The sequence below is a fragment of the Rana temporaria genome, chromosome 9 (genome assembly GCF_905171775.1).
Source record: "Rana temporaria chromosome 9, aRanTem1.1, whole genome shotgun sequence".
NCBI classification, from domain to species: Eukaryota; Metazoa; Chordata; class Amphibia; order Anura; family Ranidae; genus Rana; species Rana temporaria.
The window spans coordinates 149,912,729-149,934,594 of NC_053497.1; the positions used below are offsets into that span (position 1 = coordinate 149,912,729).

At 43.9% G+C, this 21,866-nt stretch overlaps 1 protein-coding gene across 10 annotated transcripts in view; it reads left to right on the forward strand.

Moving 5' to 3' along the window:
• The window catches only part of IQSEC2 (IQ motif and Sec7 domain ArfGEF 2), a 372,011-nt gene extending 357,912 nt beyond the window's left edge, over positions 1-14,099 (forward strand). For 6 of the 10 annotated variants that reach the window (XM_040324840.1, XM_040324841.1, XM_040324842.1 and 3 more), the window contains 3 exons: positions 1,582-1,755; positions 7,166-7,215; positions 8,469-14,099. In XM_040324840.1, coding sequence (XP_040180774.1) covers positions 1,582-1,755; positions 7,166-7,215; positions 8,469-9,380 — 1,136 coding nt within the window. In that variant the 3' untranslated portion in view covers positions 9,381-14,099. The other 4 variants (XM_040324847.1, XM_040324849.1, XM_040324848.1 and 1 more) reach the window with 4 other exon arrangements.
• Positions 14,100-21,866: the final 7,767 nt, after the last annotated feature.

Consider the following 21,866-nt stretch of genomic DNA (forward strand, 5'->3'; position numbering starts at 1 on the left):
GACTGCTCCAGTCCAGTCACGTTATCTGGCTCACCCTTGGCGAATGCAGGGGAGAGGAGAGAGCAGTGACAACGGATGGGCCATAGAAGCCTATAGGTGATATCATCAATCCCAGGCATTCAGCTGTTGAGCGCTCCCTCCTCTGCCCTGCAGCTGCCATTGGCTGACACAGGGGAGATCATGTAACTGGAATGGCCTGAAAAATAGGTATGATGTATGGTTGTAAAAAAGTGGCAGGGGATATTTTAAAATTTTAAAGTATAACTAAAAGGCAAAACGTTTTATTTTGTTTTGATAGACTGGGGATTAGAACATCTGCCAGTTTTTATTGATGCCTGTGCCCACATTAGGGAGTTCCACCCTCTCCCAAATTTTGCGTTGTCCCCAGAAAAGGGGAAATCTAATGGGAACCCTGGTTATGGTGATCTGGGGTCCCAAGAGATTTCTTTTAATTTGCAGGGATTTCCTCTCACTTCCTGTTTACAGGAAGTAAAGGTAAATCTCCCCAATGGGACACTGATGGCAAAAAAAAAAAAAAAATCAAACAAGGGTTGTACTTTATCCAAAATGAAAATAGTTCTACTTTGGGTTAGCCTGGAATTCCACTTTAACCCCTTCCATAGGGAAAAAGGGTAGCCGCTCCAGGTAAGAAGCCTATATGATACTCCACCTCACAGAGAAGACCACAGGTGCTGGCGATGCATTCAGCAGGGCAGGAATAAGAAAGTATGTTTCTGGACAGCCGCACACTGAAATGTTGCCATTATTAAAAAATAGAACAGCACTAGAAAGCCACAGCAAAACGGCGAACTGGACAGCTGACGCGTTTCACACTATTCCTAGTGTTTAATAGATATTATAAAAATACTAGGAATAGTGTGAAACGTGTCGGCTGTCTAGTTCGCTGTTTTGCTGTGGCTTGTAATGCTGTTCTATCTTTTTAATAAAGGCAACGTTTTCAGAGTGCGGCTGTCCAGAAATATACTTTCTTATTCCTGCCTTAACCACCTCCATACCGGGCATATTCTGACATTCTTCTCCTACATGTAAAAATCATAATTATTTTTCTAGAAAATTACTCAGAACCCCCAAACTATATAGATATGTCTCCCCCTCTCTCTCTCTCTCTCTCTCTCTCTCGCACTCTCTCTCTCTCGCACTCGCACTCTCTCTCTCTCTCATATAAAATAGGGATGAGGTGCTGATATGTATTCACTATTGTTTACTTTTTTTTTTACTCAAACTTTTTAGACTCTGCTGGTGAATCTGCATTTTATGGGATGCAGGGCCATCTTTAACACAGGGCAAATAGGGTAGCTGCCAGGGCCCAGTTATTGTTGTGGAGCCCAAAGTAGCTGCCCCTTGAGTCTGCGCTGCTTACAATATTTGAGGAATGTATTCAGGGGTTGCCCAGGCTCTAATCAATATTAAAGACAGCCCTGGATCTGGAAATGTGTTGCCGTTATTTACAGAGTATCTCCTACTGCAAAAGTCCTCAATTGGTAAAACCAACTTTGTCATTTTACAGAAACAAATGACATTCTGTTTCACTCACTCAGTGTCTCCGCTTGTTTTTATTAGCGGAACTAGAGAAGCAAAAGGGGGTAATGCGCCCCAATACGTCTCCTGGGCCAGGGATGAAGGAGGCTGTGAATGGCACTCTGGGACGGCCAAGTCTGGATGATACATATGCACTAGGTGAAGGACTGAAGAGAAGCGCACTGAGCAGCTCATTAAGAGATCTCTCTGATGCTGGTAAGTATTGTTCCAGCTCCACCAATCACATTTCATGTATTCACACATGTACATACGCATTCCATGCTTAGATATGTCTTCATAGACTGATGTAGGTGTCCCTGAGTCTGTCATCCTTCCAGCAAAAACAGAGACTATTACCGAAAGAAAATGATACTTGTAGACCAACTATATATATATATATATATATATATATATATATATATATATATATATATATATATATATATATAATTTAGCATTAGGGGCTGTGTACATCATCCATATATTTATTTTAACGGTAAGCTAGCTTTTTTCTTTTGTTTTTCTTTTACAGCTAGATCTGCTGTTAGTAAAGCAGTGCAACGAGCAGTAAGGAGGTTTGTAGTGGCAATAGAATCCCTATATCAGGATTTGCCAGTATAGGGACAGCTGTCATTGCTGTCTTATTGCAGAGTACAGGCTCTACACTGTCATCTTTATACTGGCTGAAGTACGGAGTCACTGACCCCTTTACTGGCTGCGTGTTTTGGACTTGTCAAGTAGAGTATCTAGGGTAAGGGGAATCGCCTAAAAACCTGCATTAGCAACACAATACAGCAAAAGTGAATCAGAGTTCCTACCTCGTCAGGTTTTCTTATTAGTCTCTTTCGCTATGTTGGACTACTATAAGGTAGCCTAGGTTATTAGAGCTAATAGTGATCATACAGTAGGTGAACCCGATTTTGTGTCAATCTCGCTCTCTTTCTCGGCGAGATTGAGCACCTACGAGCCCCATCTCGGGAGCCAGCGCCGAGCTGGCTTGCCGCGATGGAGACAGAGCCGTCATAGAAGCGACGGGAGATCCGACTTGGATTCCCGCCAATTCTACACGTGTGCGGCGTTTGTTATGAATCCTGAGGGGGAAGTCCCCGCCCGATTTTAAATAAAAATCCGGCATGGGTCCCCCCCTCAGGAGCATACCGGGCCCTTAGGTCTGTTATGGGTTGTAAGGAGAGCCCCCCTACGCCGAAAAAAACGGCGTAGGGGGTCCCCCTACAATCCATACCAGACCCGTATCCAAAGCACGCTACCCGGCCAGCCAGGAAGGGAGTGGGGACGAGCGAGCGCCCCCCCCCTCCTGAGCCGTACCAGGCTGCATGCCCTCAACATGGGGGGGTTGGGTGCTCTGGGGCAGGGGGGCGCACTGCGGCCCCCCACCTCAGAGCACCCTGTCCCCATGTTGATGAGGACAGGGCCCCTTCCCGACAACCCTGGCCGTTGGTTGTCGGGGTATGCGGGCGGGAGGCTTATCGGAATCTGGGAGCCCCCTTATTAAAGGGGGCTCCCAGATTCCGGCCCCCCACCCTAAGTGAATGAGTATGGGGTACATCGTACCCCTACCCATTCACCTGCAAGAAAAGTGGTAAAAACACAAATAAACCACACAGTGTATTAAAATATTTTATTTTTCTGCTCCGGAGGCCGCCCCCTGTCTTCTTTATTAGCTCTTTTACCAGGGGGAGCTTCTTCTTTGACGTCTTCGGGTGGGTGGGGGCCGCCGTCTGGTTCTCTTCCACCGCCGGGGGGGGGGTGGCTTTTAAAAAAGCCCCCACCCCCCGGCGGGTTTCCTCCGGCGTCTTCGGCGGGGCTCTTCTTCTTCCGCTATCCCGACGGGTCTTCTCCGCTATCCGGGGGGTCTCCTTCTATGTTCGCCGCTCTCCGCTGTTGACTCGTCGCACCCCGGTTCTTCGTCTCGCAGTCCGGTCCCTTCTTCCGTGCTGTACGTCTTCTTCCGTGCTGTGAGTTCTTCTTCCGCGCTGTGACGTCATGTTCTTCACTTCTCTTCTTCTCCCGATGTTGACACGCCGGTCCTTCTCGCTGAAATGACGGATGCGCGCCTTGCATCGTAGGTATCACATGGGTAGGTACAGAGCATGATGGGACTGTGAGGCCTATATAGGTCCGATGCAAGGCGCGCATCCGTCATTTCAGCGAGAAGGAACCGGCGTGTCAACATCGGGAGAAGAAGAGAAGTGAAGAACATGACGTCACAGCGCGGAAGAAGAACTCACAGCACGGAAGAAGACGTACAGCACGGAAGAAGGGACCGGACTGCGAGACGAAGAACCGGGGTGCGACGAGTCAACAGCGGAGAGCGGCGAACATAGAAGGAGACCCCCCGGATAGCGGAGAAGACCCGTCGGGATAGCGGAAGAAGAAGAGCCCCGCCGGAGGAAACCCGCCGGGGGGGTGGGGGCTTTTTTAAAAGCCACCCCCCCCCCCCCGGCGGTGGAAGAGAACCAGACGGCGGCCCCCACCCACCCGAAGACGTCAAAGAAGAAGCTCCCCCTGGTAAAAGAGCTAATAAAGAAGACAGGGGGCGGCCTCCGGAGCAGACTAATAAAATATTTTAATACACTGTGTGGTTTATTTGTGTTTTTACCACTTTTCTTGCAGGTGAATGGGTAGGGGTACGATGTACCCCATACTCATTCACTTAGGGTGGGGGGCCGGTATCTGGGGGCCCCCTTATTAAAGGGGGCTCCCAGATTCCGATAAGCCTCCCGCCCGCATACCCCGACAACCAACGGCCAGGGTTGTCGGGAAGGGGCCCTGTCCTCATCAACATGGGGACAGGGTGCTCTGAGGTGGGGGGCCGCAGTGCGCCCCCCTGCCCCAGAGCACCCAACCCCCCCATGTTGAGGGCATGCAGCCTGGTACGGCTCAGGAGGGGGGGGGGGCGCTCGCTCGTCCCCACTCCCTTCCTGGCTGGCCGGGTAGCGTGCTTTGGATACGGGTCTGGTATGGATTGTAGGGGGGACCCCCTACGCCGTTTTTTTCGTCCTAGGGGGGGCTCTCCTTACAACCCATAACAGACCTAAGGGCCCGGTATGCTCCTGAGGGGGGGACCCATGCCGGATTTTTATTTAAAATCGGGCTGGGACTTCCCCTTCAGGATTCATAACAAACGCTGCACACGTGTAGAATTGGCGGGAATCCAAGTCGGATCTCCCGTCGCTTCTATGACGCGCTTGCTGGGATGTGCTGTCACTATTCCAGTGAGTGCGAGATGTCGGCGAGATCTCGGCACCATGTCGCCGAGTATCAGCGCGACGCTGTCGTGCTAAAAGCACAATATCACAAACACCTACTGTAGGTGTGCGCAGCCTATTGCATTAGGGTGTGCACCACAAAGATTAGACACATAGCACCAATCGCTCATGATGAAAGGGAAGGGGCCGGTAAGTTAGATATTTACCGGCCCCTTCCCCACTCATCCTAAAACACCCCTGCAGCAACAGCTGGAGGGAGAGGAGACTAGGAAAGCTGGAAGCGCTGTGGGGGGAAGGAGGGGGGAACCAGGGCATTAGAGGGAATCTTGGGCATTAGGGGGAATCTGTCCTGCACACAGTGATTAGGGTGTGCCTGGGCACACCTGGCACACCCTGTGCGCACGCCTATGATAGTGATATTGGTGCTTAAAGTAAACCCTCACCTTGTAAAAACAACCCATTCAGTTTAAAATATATGAATGAAAAGCAAAACGTTTGTGTAAAGATATATAAAAAAATAGTCAGAGGTTTGTTTCCCCCTCTTTTTTTTTATGAGTGATACATTTTCTTTTGTTCCCAGTTGCTTGAAGTGGTTGTATACCCATTTTTTTCATTTTTACCTACTGGCAAGCCTATATAATAAGGCCTATAATAAAGCTTACCTGTTTGGTAAAACGAATATCTCCTAAACCTGTATGGTTTAGGAGATATTCACTTTGCATGCAGCCGCATACGCTGTGACGGTCCGGCAGACGCTGGTGAACCTTGCCGGGAAGAAGTCTCCCGCGCGCATGCACCAGAGTTGCGAACCCAAGAGACACACAGAGGGCAAAATGACGGCTCCCTCGTAGTGGACCGGGATTAGATACCAATTCCTCGTTCAAAGGTGAGTATTTTCATAATGAGCTAGTATGCGCTCATTATGCCTTTGCTTTACAGTTTTTTTTTTTTACATTTTTTTTCTTCTGTGGGTATACAACCGCTTTAAGAGCTGGGGAGAAGAAGCAGTACCCTGGTCTTCACAGTAAATGGCTGTGTAGGAAAGGACAAGTCTGATCATTGGAGGAGAGTAAAGGTGGGTTCTTTGGATAGCTAAACTGACCACAATATGCTCTTCTGCTTAGTGTAGTCAGTTTTTAATTAGGAACACAGAGGGACTGATAGGAACACCAGGGATTTCACACAAAGGAAGCAATACAAAGAGAACAGGATATGTTCTCGTACAAGTACATGATACAGCAGGCACAAATCAGGGATATTAAATGTTGGGTTTACATATTCATTCATGACTGATGTAGTAGTAGTGTAGGCCCTAAAGGAAATCTGTACTAAGAGTAATACATAAACAACCAGCCATTGCTGAAAATGTGTAAGGAGTGAGAGTGAAGCGGCCCTTCATCCCTCTTGTCAGCTTGGCAGTGTACATTATTGGCAGATAGCGGGGGCCCTTCATTTACCAGGATTGAATACTTACACCAAGTGCAGCAATAACCTCTCCCCTGTTCTACAGTAGTATACTTGTGCCCTTTAATAACCAGGTCGTTTACGGATAACCTGGCACTAGACAAAGAGGAAATCATTGAAGTGTTGTCGGTATTTCTGCTTCTAGCCTGTGTTTGTATGACAAATCCTTAATCTATGAAGCCGGCCTTTGCAGGGCTTTAGAAAACATGTAGAAGGAGGAATTAATGTATTGCAGGCAGCGGGGAGTAAATTCCGATGTGAATGAATTGCTATTGCCAGTCCAGAGAATAAGGGGATAGAGCCACACTGCAAGCTAAGCACAATTGAAGCTCATGTTTTTCTTTTTTTCAGCTGTGAGCTACATTATCTTTTTTTTTTTTTCTGGAAAGAGCGTAATAATGGATTGGTTGAACATGCTTGACAGTGCTGATACTGTGATTTTATATTTGATAAATCATCTATGCCGTGTAGCTTGTTGGAATGTGCTCATTGGTGGGTGTAATACTTTATGTAGGGGTTTGCTGCCACCTAGTGGGAATGCTGCAGCACAGTAGGCCATTAACAGATCATGGCTTGATGGCAGGAGTTGCGTGGGCAGGCATGTATGTAGATTGTCGCTAGAGAACTTGCAGTACAGCAGGCAATTTCTCAACAGCTTGGGGTGTAAAAGATGTGCTTTGTATCCAGGCAAGCATGCCTTGTATTCTGAGTTTCAGATTTCTCACTGTTTTCTACATTTGTCTACCTTCTACCTGGTGTGTTTTTCATTCCCATGCGCATGCATCTGTCCTCGCTTATCTGAATCTATCAGTTAGACCCACCTTGTTTATCCTATGGCATCTCCTTCTTGCCCACCTTGTTACCCATCATGTCTACCTTGTTCTTCTTCCTCCTGTCCCTTAATGCTTGCTTCTTACTAACTTGGTGCTTAGGTAAGAGAGGGAGGCGTAACAGCGCTGGATCTCTGGACAGCACCATTGAAGTAAGTGATGGGATCAAGCTGCATGTTGTGTGCTGTAATGTGTGTACAGGAGGTCTGCCTCCTAACTAGATGCTCTGCAGTGTTGTGGGGGGAGTAGTTGCTACATTCATTATGTTGTTGTTTTCCAGGTTGAAGGTTTAGACCACAAAAATAACTGATATTTCAGGTATGGGCCAGGCAGTTGAATTGAATTTCCCATTTTTTTTTTTATATAACACTCTCTATCTCTTAGCTCCATCCACCTGCCACACTCTGCATGCTGAATTTTTTTGTTCACCCAATTGTCGGTGGACTATCTCGGTACTGATAAGGAATAATGAAAAACAGTTACATTAAAAAAGGATTTATTACAGATAAAAAATACACAACAATCATACAGATCAAAGATTGGACGAAATCTCTACTAGTTTCGCGGGAATCCCGCTTCTTCAGGAGAGCCAATCTATAAAATACACAATACAATAAAGTCATATAATACATATTATATGACTTTATTGTATTATGTATTTTATAGATGTGTATTTTTTATCTGTAATAAATCCTTTTTAATGTAACTGTTTTTCATTATTCCTTATCAGTAACAAGATAGTCCACCAACAATTGGGTGGGCATGCCACCAAGTCTAGCTTCAGCAACTATTATTTTGCCCCCACCCTTCCCTTTTCTACAATTATTTGGATGATGGTACGTTGTTATAGTTTTTATTACATTTTTACATGAGGCTATACTCCAATTTTGTTCATGAATTTTTTTGTTACATTACAGTGATGACCACAAAATGGCGACTTCCCGCATTGGGGCCATGCCAAATTTATGATTGTGTCATTGGCAGGTACTTGCCAGCAATAGGCTTGCTAAAGAGACCTCTTATGCTGGCTAAAAAGCTTTTACTCGCCTGAAAGGGAACAGCAAAAAGGTAGCATTGACCCCCTAGAAGCAAGTGAGTGCTCTCCTAGCTTGGCTTAGCCTGGTGCAAATAAAAGCATTGGGAATCTGTTTTGCCACCTGCTAGCCCATGAGTATGTAGCCTTAGCCCTGAGAGCCACCTGACATTCTGTGGGTCAGGCTGACTTAAAAAGATTTTCCTGGAGGAAGATCTTGCTGAGATCCACTGGCTCCGTAACCAAAATATCAGTTTGGGTGGACTGACTCCTTTAATCTTGGTAGGGTAGGTACAGCTGTGCATGTAGTTGCAATGCTACCCATATAGTTGACACTAACTTGCATTGTTTTGTTTTTTTTTCACCTTCCAGGGGTCTATCATTAGCAGCCCTCGTCCTCATCAGCGAATTCCTGCTCCACCACCTCCTCCTCCTGAGGAGTACAAGTCTCCAAGACCCGTCTCCAACTCTTCCTCTTTCCTGGGCTCTCTGTTTGGAAGTAAAAGAGGAAAAGGACCCTTCCAAAATTTGCCTCCAACTTCACTGCCACCTCACCCCCACACTCCTCCAGGAGTTGATGGACCATCCAAGATCCAGGCTCTTCACGCTCAGTACTGCCACAGCCAGGGGCCACTAGCTCAGCCCCCACCACCCTATCACTCTCAGCCACCGTCCTCTGCACCACCTCAGCAGCCCCCTCAGCCACCTTCTCATCGTTACCATGTGCCACCATCCTCTGCTCAGTTCACATTGCAGCGTCCAAACCAGCAAAAAAGACCGGCTGTGGGAGGGCCACCCTTGACCCCCAGCTCCCCCCACCCACAATACACCCTGCATGGCAGACACCCGTCAAACCAGCCTCAGTCACCCTTACCCATGTATGGAGCTGCACCTCAGCATGCCATGACACATACTTACCCCCAGCATATGCACCAATCCATGCAGAAACAGCCCCCCAAGCACTTTGTTTTTAGTCATCACCCTTCCCAATTACCCCCTCAACAACAGCAGCGCCCCCCACAGTCCCAGTATAATCCACAGCATCCACATGGCCCGCTTAACCAATCCCCTTGCTCGCCATTATCGCCTATCCCGCCACATCCTTCTTACCCTCCTCTTCCTCCGCCATCTCCACACACGCCTCACACTCCATTAACTCCTCACTCCCCTTTGCCTCCAACATCCCCTCTACCCCAGCATGCTTCCCACCATCCTATGGGGACAAACACATCCCAAGGCAATCCAAAACAAAAACCAGTCAACAGAATCAGTACGGTGGTGTGAGAGCCTGGCCAACCCCTTGTTTACAGTGAGGGGCAACCACACATACGGAAAGTGCAGGAACTGAAATGGGGGAACAGCATGCACACGGGGGACTGCATCTGAGGTCCCGTTGTTCCTTCTTCAGCTACATCGACACTCTTCGGCACTTACCAGGACAGAGCAGCATCTAGTGAGGCCTTCACTGGAACTCTTTCTGGCATGTAAAGAAAGATGGACAGCGTTCTGAGCCCTGATGTAATCGCCACCCTTCCATTTCCTTCTCTGCACAGGAATCCTTTTTTCTTTTCTTTTTTTATGGGTAATGTCTCTGTTACAAGGCCCCAAGCTAATCCAGCTCAAAAGGGCTTAGGAGGTCTGTGATTGCTTAGTGAAAGGTGACACCCCAGAGTGATTTGTGTAGTTTTAGTGGAGACTGCTGTGCCGGTGATTGTTTTGATATCTTCTGAGTAGGTAAATGCACCTGCAAGGTGCTGGCATGTGTGGTGAGAGTATGCTTGTGTACGTCAAAAGAAAATGGGATTGCTGGGTCAAGCCCGACTCTGCTGCTACTGCTAAAGGGGCCTGTGAATGTAAGAGTGACTAGCCAGGTGGCTACGAGTGCAGGATGAACCTCTGTGGGCTCTGGAGCTTCAGAACAAAAAGCTGCTGCTTCACGCCCCATGACTGCAATAGAAGGTTTGCCACATCTTCCCAGTGCCATCTGCTTGTTGTGTCAAAGGGGCCCTGCATTGTATCTTGTATAGACTATTCGTATACACTCTTCCTGGTGTATGTGCAGTCCAGGGTATAAACCACTAAACGATGCAGGGAATGGACCCCCTTTAACAGTGTACCTTGTACATGGACAACGCAAACAAAAAGTCACTTGTGCCCTCCCTTTACTGCACAATCATTGATCAGTCGCCACTTTCTAAACAGAACTGTACAAAGAGATCTATATATGGAGAAGAGATGTCTATATTAATATATATAAATATATAAAAAAATATATATAAAGTGTAAAATCCTTTGTACGAGGTAGAATGTCTGCTTCAATTTTAATATTTCTGAGATCTTCAGAAAGACGCATCACAAACCACAAATTTTCATCGAACCCAGCAACACACGCCTAAAACAGCCTCAGAGTGGACCCCATTGCTGTTGCACATTGAAAGCGGCTGTTTAGTGATGTCATCGCTAAGTATCTTGGCTCACAGAATAGCTGCCACCAATAAGTGTAGGTAACAAATCCACTTAAAATCTTCTATACAAAAATGATAAGTTATACCCCCAGATGTAAACAGGGTATGTGTGTCTTCATAAAGCCAAAACGCATGGTAGGTATAGCTTTGCACTGGACCTCTATAATGGAATGCAAAATGGGTGCCTGCGCATTGCTTTGTGATCTTTGTATTGGATCACTGAAAATATTGGACCTCTTAAAGGGATCATTGGCTCTTTTTGCCAAAAGCAATGCAACAAATCACACATTGTACGATGTTTTTCTTTTTAAATGTCCTTTGGACACCCTCCATTTGACACTCCTACGTTTTATTCTTGTCGGTCACCTTGATTGGATTGATTGACTTTTGTTTTATAGTTTTTGCTATAGTTTTTCACCAACCGCAACACTAAAATGCAGAATTGCCTCCAGATTGCTCCAGGAGCTGTGCCTAGAGCCAAACTCATTGCCAAGTTTCGGAGTGAACCATTTGTTGGGAACTAGAGAACTGCTTCAGTTCGATCCCAGTATGATAGTACCATGATAGTTTCTCAGGATCTGCCCTCACAATGTGACAGTGTCCTATACTGTACAATTCCCTCATTGGTGAACTGACACATTTGTTGAAATAGAAAGGCACCTTTCTGTCACTGGCTCGCTACTTCTCTTTTATAAGGTAATGAAGGCGGCCATTTTTAAATTGGAGAGAAATGGAAAGGTAAATACCTGTCAGCAGTATCACCTTCTTTTTGTTGCAAAAGACTGGCGGTCACTTATACCTTGCTGGTAGATTAAACTAATAAAAGCAAAGGTTTTTTTATTTTTTTGTATTGTTCATTACTAACATATTTATTATTTCGTGTATGCAAGGGAAACATTTAACAAGGCACAGCTGCGGTTTGCCAACTCCTTGTATAAGATGTAATATAAAATATAATCTCTCCATATGAATTAGCATTTGCAGCATTTTCAGTTCTGTGTGAACACTCCTCGGTGTTTATTAGAGTGAAATAACTTCAAAATTTGTGTTAGATTTCTGATAACTTATATGTTGCAAGCCGTGTTGCTTATTGAAGTGAAATACCCCCTCACCCGCCAAAAAACAAAGTATATATAAAAGAGTATACAATAATGCGGACATGTAATTTCCATGTAACAGATCCCGTGTGGGACTTGTAGTTCTTAAGGTAGGATCCCCTGCTGATTCTTTGTATATTCTCTGAGACTCCAGTGTTGAGGCTTTCCTGCTGTACTATACAGAATATGGCCAAAACTTTGTGGCCACCTGACCATCACACATACATGAACTTATTGGACATCCTATTCCAAAACCGTGGGAGATGTGGACCCTTTGCCCTCTTTGAAATGCCCTACATGAGATTTTTGTAGTGCGTCTGTGGGAATGTGTGCCCAGAATGCCTAAAGTGCATTTTGAGTGGTTACCTGCTGATGTTGGGTTGAGAAGAACAGGCTGCCATTGAAATCCATCCATGGGGTAGAGGTCAGGGCTCTGTACGCAACTTGAATTCATCCACCCAAAACTCCTCAAAACCATGGGTTTTATGAAGCTGGTACAACAGAGTCCTGTGAGGAAAGCCAGCTCCATAAAGGCATGGCTTGATGAGTTTGGAACTAGAACAGGAAAGGACCTTCCCAAAAAATATTGCCACAGGATGGGAAGTAATGGTCCAAAAATCTCGTACTATATGCTGTAGCATTAACAGTACTTTTTACTAGAATTTCTTAAACTCAATGATTTGGAGTGGTATCCACACACTTTTTGCTACAAGTGTTCTTCCACATAGAATACATAACAGGCGATGAGATGATCATTCATTTAGCACTTGGACACCACTGTAAATGTTGATGGGGATAATTCAACACTGGAGTATCGAGAAATTCAGGAGGCAAGCTTGTGATTCAAGCGTCCGGCATACTATAGTCAAGTTGGCCTTTAAATAGAGATTTGTGCTTTGCGGTTTTGGCTGTGGTACGTTTATTGTATGAAGTACTCCCCACTCCAGAAACGTACCACACCATGAATGTTTATATACCCCTAGGTCCTTGGGTAGGTCCCTACAAATGTGATACTTCTGTGTTAGCTGGGCAGATGCTTTCATCTTTGACTTTGTCACAGTTAAGAGAATGTTCCAAAATGTTAATTTGTCTAGATTGCAGTTTACAATTATCAGTATTCAATAACGTTTTATAAAACACTCCATTATAAAATTGTAATCTTGTTATGCTTTTTTTTAAAGCCATAGAATAGATTTGGGGGGGATGCACTTTAAATGTGACGACAATGTTGTCATTGGTGGTTTTCCAGAACAACTAGCTACAAGGAAATGCCAATGTACTGTGATTTGCTGGACATTTTATTGATCACATTTTAGCACCATTTTAGATGCTGGAGTTCTGCCTATGTTTTTAGTAAGAAGACAAACCTCTATAAAAGGAAGATGTAAGAAAAAAACAGTGTGCAAATATTGTGCTGCACGTGTCACTTTTAAAATCTTTATAGGCAGTGGATTTTCATAGCACAGTCCATAATATGGCAGCTCAGGTAAATAGCAAATTTCTCACAATATATATGAAATATTAAACCTGTTACTAATGGTTTAAGCGTGGCCAAATAGGACTCTCCATTCCAAATCTGGATGATCAAGAGGTCTCTGAGAAAATAGCAATTGGAGAAGTCTGAATAGCTCTGTCCTCTCCTCCATGATAAATGATTGGGCAGCCTGAAGGTTTGTTTAGGATTGAAGCCGGATCTGATGATTTTGGTCTGCCTGTTAGAAATGTAAGTGTGTGAAGTCAGAACTATTTCCAGAGATTAACAACTTCCCCATAAAAGTCTTGATTCTTTGTATTTTAAATTGTCCTTATTTAATATTGAAAATCATTGTAATATTAATCATTATTCTATTTAGTTAAAAACAATTGTAGTAAAGATACCCATGGCAAGAGTGCCATGCTCCTCCAAGGCAGTATCATCAATCCCATAGAACTATACCACTTCAGCAGGAAGTTGTCCCTGGACATAATTCTACAATAGGGTCAAGTATGTGAAACTATCAGACCTAAATGAAGGTCAGGTGTCCTGGCCTGCACCTTACTAGCCCCTTCCTAATGTACATCTAACAAAGCATCATGCATGTCTGCATAAGTCAGGAAGGTTGGGTTAAGGAGATCTGATCTCTATTGATACACGTGGAAGTCCCTAGTTGGTGGTTTTGTCTGGTGTGGAAGCTTCCTTTTGACGGCTCTCCCAGAAAACAAGAGCCGTGGCTTGTCCCTTGTCTGAATGCTACTAGAAATTATAAGGAGAATGCCAGTCTGTGCCCAAAAGCAGAGTACCAGGATATTCTGTGCCCAGAATATATTTTTGTACTTTTTCTCAAAAAAAATAAAAAATTACAGGGTGAGAATACATCCTTTTTATAGCCCTCGTGATTGGAGCCTTTAGCCCCTCAAACATGGTGGCTTTTTATCGAATACAGCAACACAAAAAAAAAAAACACACTCAGTCTGACCATCTGCTTAATATCCCTTAAGGTTCCTTTCACACTTGTGCGACTTGTCATGCAACTTTGGACATCAAAGTTGCATGACAAGTCATTCCCTAGGCTTTCCAATGATGACCATTTATATATGCACAACTTAAAGTTGCATCATGCACTACTTTGGTCTGATGTTCATGAAACTTGAGGGCCATAGACTTCAATGTTGACCCTCAGAAGTTGCATGAAAGTTGTATCTGAATGTTAAAAAAAAAAAAATTCAACTTGTGTGCAACAAATTGTCATTATCAATGGTCAAAGCCAAAGTCGTAGCCAAGCTGCACCCCATCCAAAGTTGCATCAAATTTCCACTTCAAACTCAGCGCACTTGTTCAAGTGTGAATAGAGCCTTAGTCATGTATAAATGTTAGTCTTCCTTTACTCTAGCACTATGACAACTCTTGGTTTTCAAGAATGCAAAGCTCCTCATTTTACCTCAGTGTCATGGCTGGTAAAGACCTCTGCCACCATGAGGCCCACAGCGGGTGAGCGTTAGAACCACCGTTTGTTCATGTGTCTACCCTTAGATATTTAGGCCAACCAAGTGTTTATATTCTAAGTAGTATATCTGTCATGTGACTGTAGTTCAGATTACAGAAATGTCCTTACCCAGTGCAATGTTAGAATAAACCTTGACAGCTTAACAACCTGCAATCCCTACAAGCTGGGGCCATTTTCTCACTGTGCGCCTCATTAAGTAACAAGGCGTAAAAGGCCAATGCCAGCCAATTATTATTTTTTTGTGTGTTTTATAAAGAGGATCTCTTTGGGGATCCTGACAGACGATGTTAAAGACCAGTGGTTCTCAAGTACCCCCAATGGGCAGGTTTTCCTTTATTTGCACAGTTTTCCTCAAATCTGAATCAATAGCTTAGTATTTTGGAGACACGTATTTTATCTAAAGGCCCTTACACACAATCAGACTTTTTGACAACAAACTTCAAAATGAGCAGGTTTTCAAAAACATCCGACCGTGTGTTCGCTCCATCGTACAAACTTTTTCGGTTTTCATGGGACAAAAGTTTGCTTGCAAATGGATAAACTTTTCAGCAGCAGAAGTCCATTGGACAAGCACGCATGCTCAGAACAATGTTAAAATCAACCAACAATAGCAGAAGTTGACCAAGACTGGCGGTAAAGAGCTGAAAAACCACGTGATTTTGGGAAAGTTTGTTGAAAAAGTCCTGCCGTGTGTATGCATATCAAGTTCATGGCCAACGCCCTTCAAACAAAAATCCACAGAAAAGTTTGTTTGAAGTCTGACTGTGTGTATGAGGCTTAACAAAAATTCCAAAAACATTGCCTGTTGGGGGTACTTGAGGTTGCGAACCACTGCTGTAGCCCAGCAGGGCAATTTGTCCATCCATGCATAGGAGAAATCACAGAGGTATCTGGAAAGAATGGCAAGCCCTTTGAGAGATGAGCCAGCTCATATGTATTGCAACTGTGGGTATCTAGCAGTTTGTGTAGAATTCAGCTTTAGGAAAATGAAGGCAGTGATAAAAAAAAAAAAAAAAAAAAAAGTAAAGTGTAAGAAAAGGTAATTTAATCATTACTATAAAAAAAAATCAAAAAAGCCAGCACACAATGTGAATAAATGTTTATAAATAAAATATAAAAAGTTGAGCATTATCCACTGGGGTGTATGTTCAAGCACACAAGGCCTTGCAAAACAATAGCGTACATCAGGCACTTGGGCGCCATCACTGGTACATTAGTAGTGTTAGGAGGGAGGTGCCTTTTTCGTCCCAATTATCTTTCTGTTAATATTTCTACCTTAGTAGGCAATCACACATTTTAATTCAGATGGATCAAAATCTGTTGTATATGCCTGGTCTCAGTAAGGTGTCAAAGTTCTGAGCAGATTGAAACCGCATGTCCATTTCACCACAGATTGGCAAACTGAGCCTTGGCATACATGCAAATGGCCCTTTTGAGTTTGAGAACCAACCAGAGAGCTGCAACTGCACTGGTAGTTTGTGGCCTAAAGGTTGTTTATAAGTAGGTGGCAGGTTCATTTTTATGTTATTTTTTTTTTTTTATGAATTATCATCTAATAAACTTGTTTTGCTCACAAACAATAAACACAATGGGGGTCTATGTGAAAATGCACCAACACAGGCAGCCAGCACCACATAGTGTCAAGATTGTGGTATTTTACCTAAAATACCTCAATCACCACTAGATGGCACTGATGATCTTAGGCAATCAATATATAAAGTGAAAATTAATTGCACTGGGGGGAATGATTGACACATTCACAAAGTATTTTTTATATATATGGACCCCAACGTGTCAAATGTTGTAAAAGCTTTGTAAGACTCATTGTCCATACAACCAGATGCTCTCGTTCTCATGTTTCCGATGCAATGAAAAAAAGGAAAGCTGGCTGCTATGATCAGCAAGTACCGAAGATCAGCCCCCTCACTCCTTTTTCAGATACTTTTATACATGAATCAATTATTTTTTTTGTTTTTAATCTATCAATGGCTTCTGTTCCCTTCTGTATGCTCATAGCATGTTTGTGGCGTGCTGCTTGCAAGCACATCACTGCTGTACAGTTCTGGATGTGTGTATAGATTATATATGATAAATATTTCCTATGGAATGGTTATCCAGCCTGTGCCGCGTGGGGTGGGGATGTTTTTTTTTTCTTGGGGGAGATGGTGGGGGAGGGAATGGGCCAATTCTCTGTTGGACAGGTATCTTGTCCTTATTTTCAATTGGTTATGTTATTTAGGTATTTCTATGCCCATTTTGGGACTGATTTATTTTTGTGTTGGACATGGGCGGGGGGGGGGGGGGGATGGTAAAAGAAAACCTATGAAGTATATATGAAACCCAAATGTATATATTGTGTATATTTAATGCTTCAGAAATGGAAAAAAAAAGTCTGTTACTGGTGTGTATTCTGCTGTGTGTTTCATTTTATGTGTGTCCTTTTACTGTGTAAATCTTTAAAATCATACAGCAAAATGGATGTCGTTACAGCCAGAAGTTTTGGATACAAACTGAAAAACCTTTTGGGGAGATTTCTATTCACTTCCCATCTCAGAGACATGCGATCAAGGGAAGGGGATACTTCTTTCGTTGTTGCTGGAATAATTTCCCCAATTCCTGTTTCAGTGACCACTATAAAATCTTAAAACAGAGTTCCACCCTAAAAATGAACTTTCTATTAACAGCTTGCCTTTAATGTAAATTTTTTTTTTTTACATTATAAATTTGTTCTTTAACCCCTTCAATACAGGGCTTTTATACCCGCCTTCATAACGGGCCTATTCTGGTACTTCTCTCCTACATAAACAAATCATCATTATTTTGCTAGAAAATTACTCAGAACCCCTAAACATTTTATATATATATGTATATATTTTTAGCAGACACCCTAGGGAATAAAATGGCGGTCATTACAACTTTTTATCTTGCACGGTATTTGCGCAATCATTTTTCAAACGCCTTTTTTTTGGACAAAAAATGGTTTCATTAATTAAAAAATAACTAAACAGTAAAGTTAGCCCGATATTTTTATAAAATATGAAAGATGATGTTACACCGAGTAAATAGATACCTAACATGTCACGCTTTAAAATTGCGCACACTCATGAAATGGCGCCAAACTTTGTTACTTAAAAATCTCCATAGGCGACGCTTTGAAAAAATGTACAGGTTACCAGTTTAGAGTTACAGAGGAGGTCTGGAGCTAGAATTGTTGCACACGCTCGAACGCACGCGACAATACCTCACATATGTGGTTTGACGATGTTAACATACGCGGGCGGGACTTATGTGTGTGTTTGCTTCTGAGCGCGAGCTACCGGTGACAGGGGCGTTTTACTTTTTTTATTTATTTTTTTTACTTTATTTTTTGTTACACTTTTTTTATATCACTTTTATTCCTATTACAAAAGGAATGTAAACATCCCTTGTAATAGGAAAGGTATGTGACAGGTCCTCTTTAAGGAGAGATGCGGGGTCAATAAGACCCCACATCTCTCCTCCAGGCTGGAAAGAATGAGATTGTGAAAAAAAATTCACAGATCTCGTTCTTACTAGCGGCAATTGCGGCTTTGTTTACATTCCGGTACCCGGGCGTGATGTCATCACATCGCGCCCGGGCCTCCGACGGTCATCTCTCTGCTTCCTATGTGGCGCTGGGCAATTCTTTCTCCAGGCCCCCGATGGCACAGGAGAGCTCGGAGAAGCACCAGATGGCGGGGATTTCCCCTTCCGCCGCCTATAAGAACGATCAAGCGGCGGAACCGCCGCTATGATCGTTCTTATGGTGCGCAGGATCGCTGCCGGAACACAATGATATCTGAATGATGCCTCTAGCTGCAGGCATCATTCAGATATCACCACACAAAGTTCAGGACGTCATATGATGTCCACCCGGGATAGGAGATCCCCTTTGTGGACGTCATATGTCTATTTGCGGTATTGAAGTAGTTAAATTCCTATCTTAGGTCCTGTGCACACACACAAATGCTCTTTGGGTGCAGAATGTAAAATAAAAAAAAGTCGCATACTACACAGATGTGGACCAGGCCTTAATTTTACAGGACCAAGGCTAAGTTTACGGTTTTTGTGTTTTCTTTTCTAAATCCTAGCCTCCTGTACCAGTATAGCATTATTAAACTTATTGTGCAAAATTTAAAAATCTTTTTATTTATTTTACAAACGCTTACCTCACGACCATTTAAGAACGCTTATTCATTATATGTATATGCTGATACCTTTACACGATTGGACACTGACAAAAATGTTTAGGCGCACACCCCCTTGCCGTCCTCCCTATAATCCTACCCCTCCACTCCATGAGCCTTTTTGTTTTTGCCAATGTCCTAAGGTGATGGACCTTCTGCCTTACGGAGAAATCTCTCTTAGTTATACTAGTTTAAAATAGTAGCGGTCAATATTTTATTTTGAATTCTTCAAATCAACGGGTGAAGCTTGAACCCTATATACCGTATATACCCGAGTATAAGCCAAGTTTTTTTTGTGCTGAAAATGCCCCCTTGGCTTTTATATTCGAGTCACCTTTTTGCGCCTGATCTCCCAGACTTTGGAGACCCGGTACTTGGCACACATGTAGCCCCATTTCTCCTCTACAAGTGTGCAAAGTTTGTTGGCTGGGAAGCACCGTTTTTTCAAAGCCGGTCACCCCTTCCATAGACTCCCATGTTAAACATCAGTCTAGTCATGGACACAGTGAGGCACAGCAAGGCATGCAGGTGGACACCCTAGGCTTATACTCGAGTCAATACGTTTTCACATTTTTTTTGTGGTAAAATTAGGTGCCTCGGCTTATATTTGGGTCGGCTTATAATTGGGTATATGGGGAACAGCCAGGTAGGACAGGGTGATCCTATTGGACCATTAATGTAGCCCCACCCTTACTTGCTCTTTTTTACATTTAGAGTAACAACACTTGTTGCACCTGATTTAAAAGTAGAACTAAAGATTTATTTTTTTGTATAGGGTAAGGGAGGGTGATCACCTGCCAGGTTTTCTTTTGCCGTCTGTGTACATTAGGGGAGAGATTTCCCTTCACTTCCTGTCCCATAGCCAAAAAGCAAATGAGGGAAATCTCCTAAAGTGTTGGACTTCCTGGTTATCAGAGCTAGTGTGCCCCATTGGAAGATTTCCCTCTATTATGGTTTTAGGGACAACCCCAAAGTTGGGATTTTCTTTTAATTTCCATGATAATAATAAACAATACAAGTAGTGAGGGAATCTCTCCCTAATAGGGCACAGACAGCAATAAAAACCCAACAGGTGTTCTACTCCCCCTCTGCTTTGTCCAAAACAAAACGTTTTGCATGTAAGCCCCTTTCACAAAGGCTGTCTGATCAGGTCCGCCTGTCAGTTTTTCAGACCATCCATCCCTACGGAGCGGCAGATGTCAGCGGTGACATGTCTGCTGACAACCGGTGCTGTCCAATCCCATCCGCCAAATCCACATGGATGGTGACCCTATTTTCCACCCCTCTAGCGGATGGGATTGGATGAAAGTGGTTTGTTTTCATCTAATCGAGGAGAGGGGGGGGGGGGGGGGGACTCTTACAGGTCCATCTCAGCATCAAATGGATCTGCCCCGTGTGAAAGGGGACTTTGTTTTACTTTAACCTCTTGACACCGGCCACACGTGTATACATGGCTTCTCGTGGATAGGCCTCAACACAGAGTGACTACATCGATGCAGCCCTGTTAAAAGAACTTACTGTGCTGAGCGCATGTTACCAGTACGGTGGCCACCGGGAATCAGTAAACTTCTGATGCACACTTGCGATCAGGAGCTTTCCGGACATGTGACCTGAATGCCGGCCTCCACCTTCTGGCTTTTGGAACTCCTAAAGGGTATAAGGCAGACTTTCTATGCCACAATTTCTTGGACAACTAACAGCTTTAACTGCTTGCCGACCAGCCGCCGCAGTTATATGGCGGCAGGTCGGCTCTGCTGAGCGAGAGCACGTAGCTATACGTCATCTCGCCAAACAGCCAATAGGGGCGCACGCCCCCTGCTCGCTCCTGACTCCGGCGGGCGCAAACGCCACCGGGCACCCGCGATCGCTCGTTACAGAGCGAGAACCGGGAGCTGTGTGTGTAAACACACACCTCCCGGTCCTGTCGGGAGAAATGCCTAACGTCTGTTCATATAATGTATGAACAGCGATCAGTCATTTCCCCTAGTGAGGCCACCCCCCCTACAGTTAGAACACACCCAGGGAACATACTTAACCCCTTCTCTGCCCCCTGGTGTTAACCCCTTCCCTGCCAGTGGCATTTTTATAGTAATCAATGCATTTTTATAGCACTGATCGCTATAAAAATGCCAATGGTCCCAAAAGTGTCCGCCATAATGTAGCAGTACCGAAAAAAAAAATTATCTCTGATCGCCGCCATTACTAGTAAAGTAAAAAATATTAATAAAAATGCCATAAAACTACCCCCTATTTTGTAAACGCTATAACTTTTGCGCAAACCAAATGCTTATTGTTTTTTTTAAGAAAAATATGTAGAAGAATACGTATCGGCCTAAACTGAGAAAAAAAATAGTTTTTTTATATATTTTTTGGGGGATATTTATTATGGTAAAAAGTAAAAAATATTCATTTTTTTCAAAATTGTCGCTCTATTTTTGTTTATAGCGCAAAAACTAAATTTTGTTTGGGAGCCAAGTCGCACGACTGCGCAATTGTCAGTTAAAGCGACGCAGGGCTGAATCGCAAAAAGTGCTCTGGTCTTTGACCAGCAATATGGTCCGGGGCTTAAGTGGTTAATACAGCCAGAGATGCTTCTCTACCAGATTATGAAAGTGAAATGCCTCCTCTAGAGAAGAGGACCTGGAGGCCACAGAAGATCTCTTCCCCCAGTGAATTTTTTTGAAGTGGGCTCTGCTATTTCAGTCCTAAACATGCACTGGATCTATTGAAGATGTTTCGTCTTTTAAAGATTCTGCTGACATAATATACCAGTTTCTGTTTGTCAAACTGTAACTAACTGGACGACTAGGACAATGGACAACCAAAACAACCGTGTATTCCAGGACCATGCTTTGGTGGAACACTTAGGCCGCGTACACACGGTCGTTCCAAACCGATGAGAATGGTCCGACGGGCCATTTCCATCGGTTCACCGCTGAAGTGGCCTGATGGTCTGATGTGCGTACACACCATCGTTACAAAATCCGATCGGGTCAGAACGCGGTGACGTCAAACACAC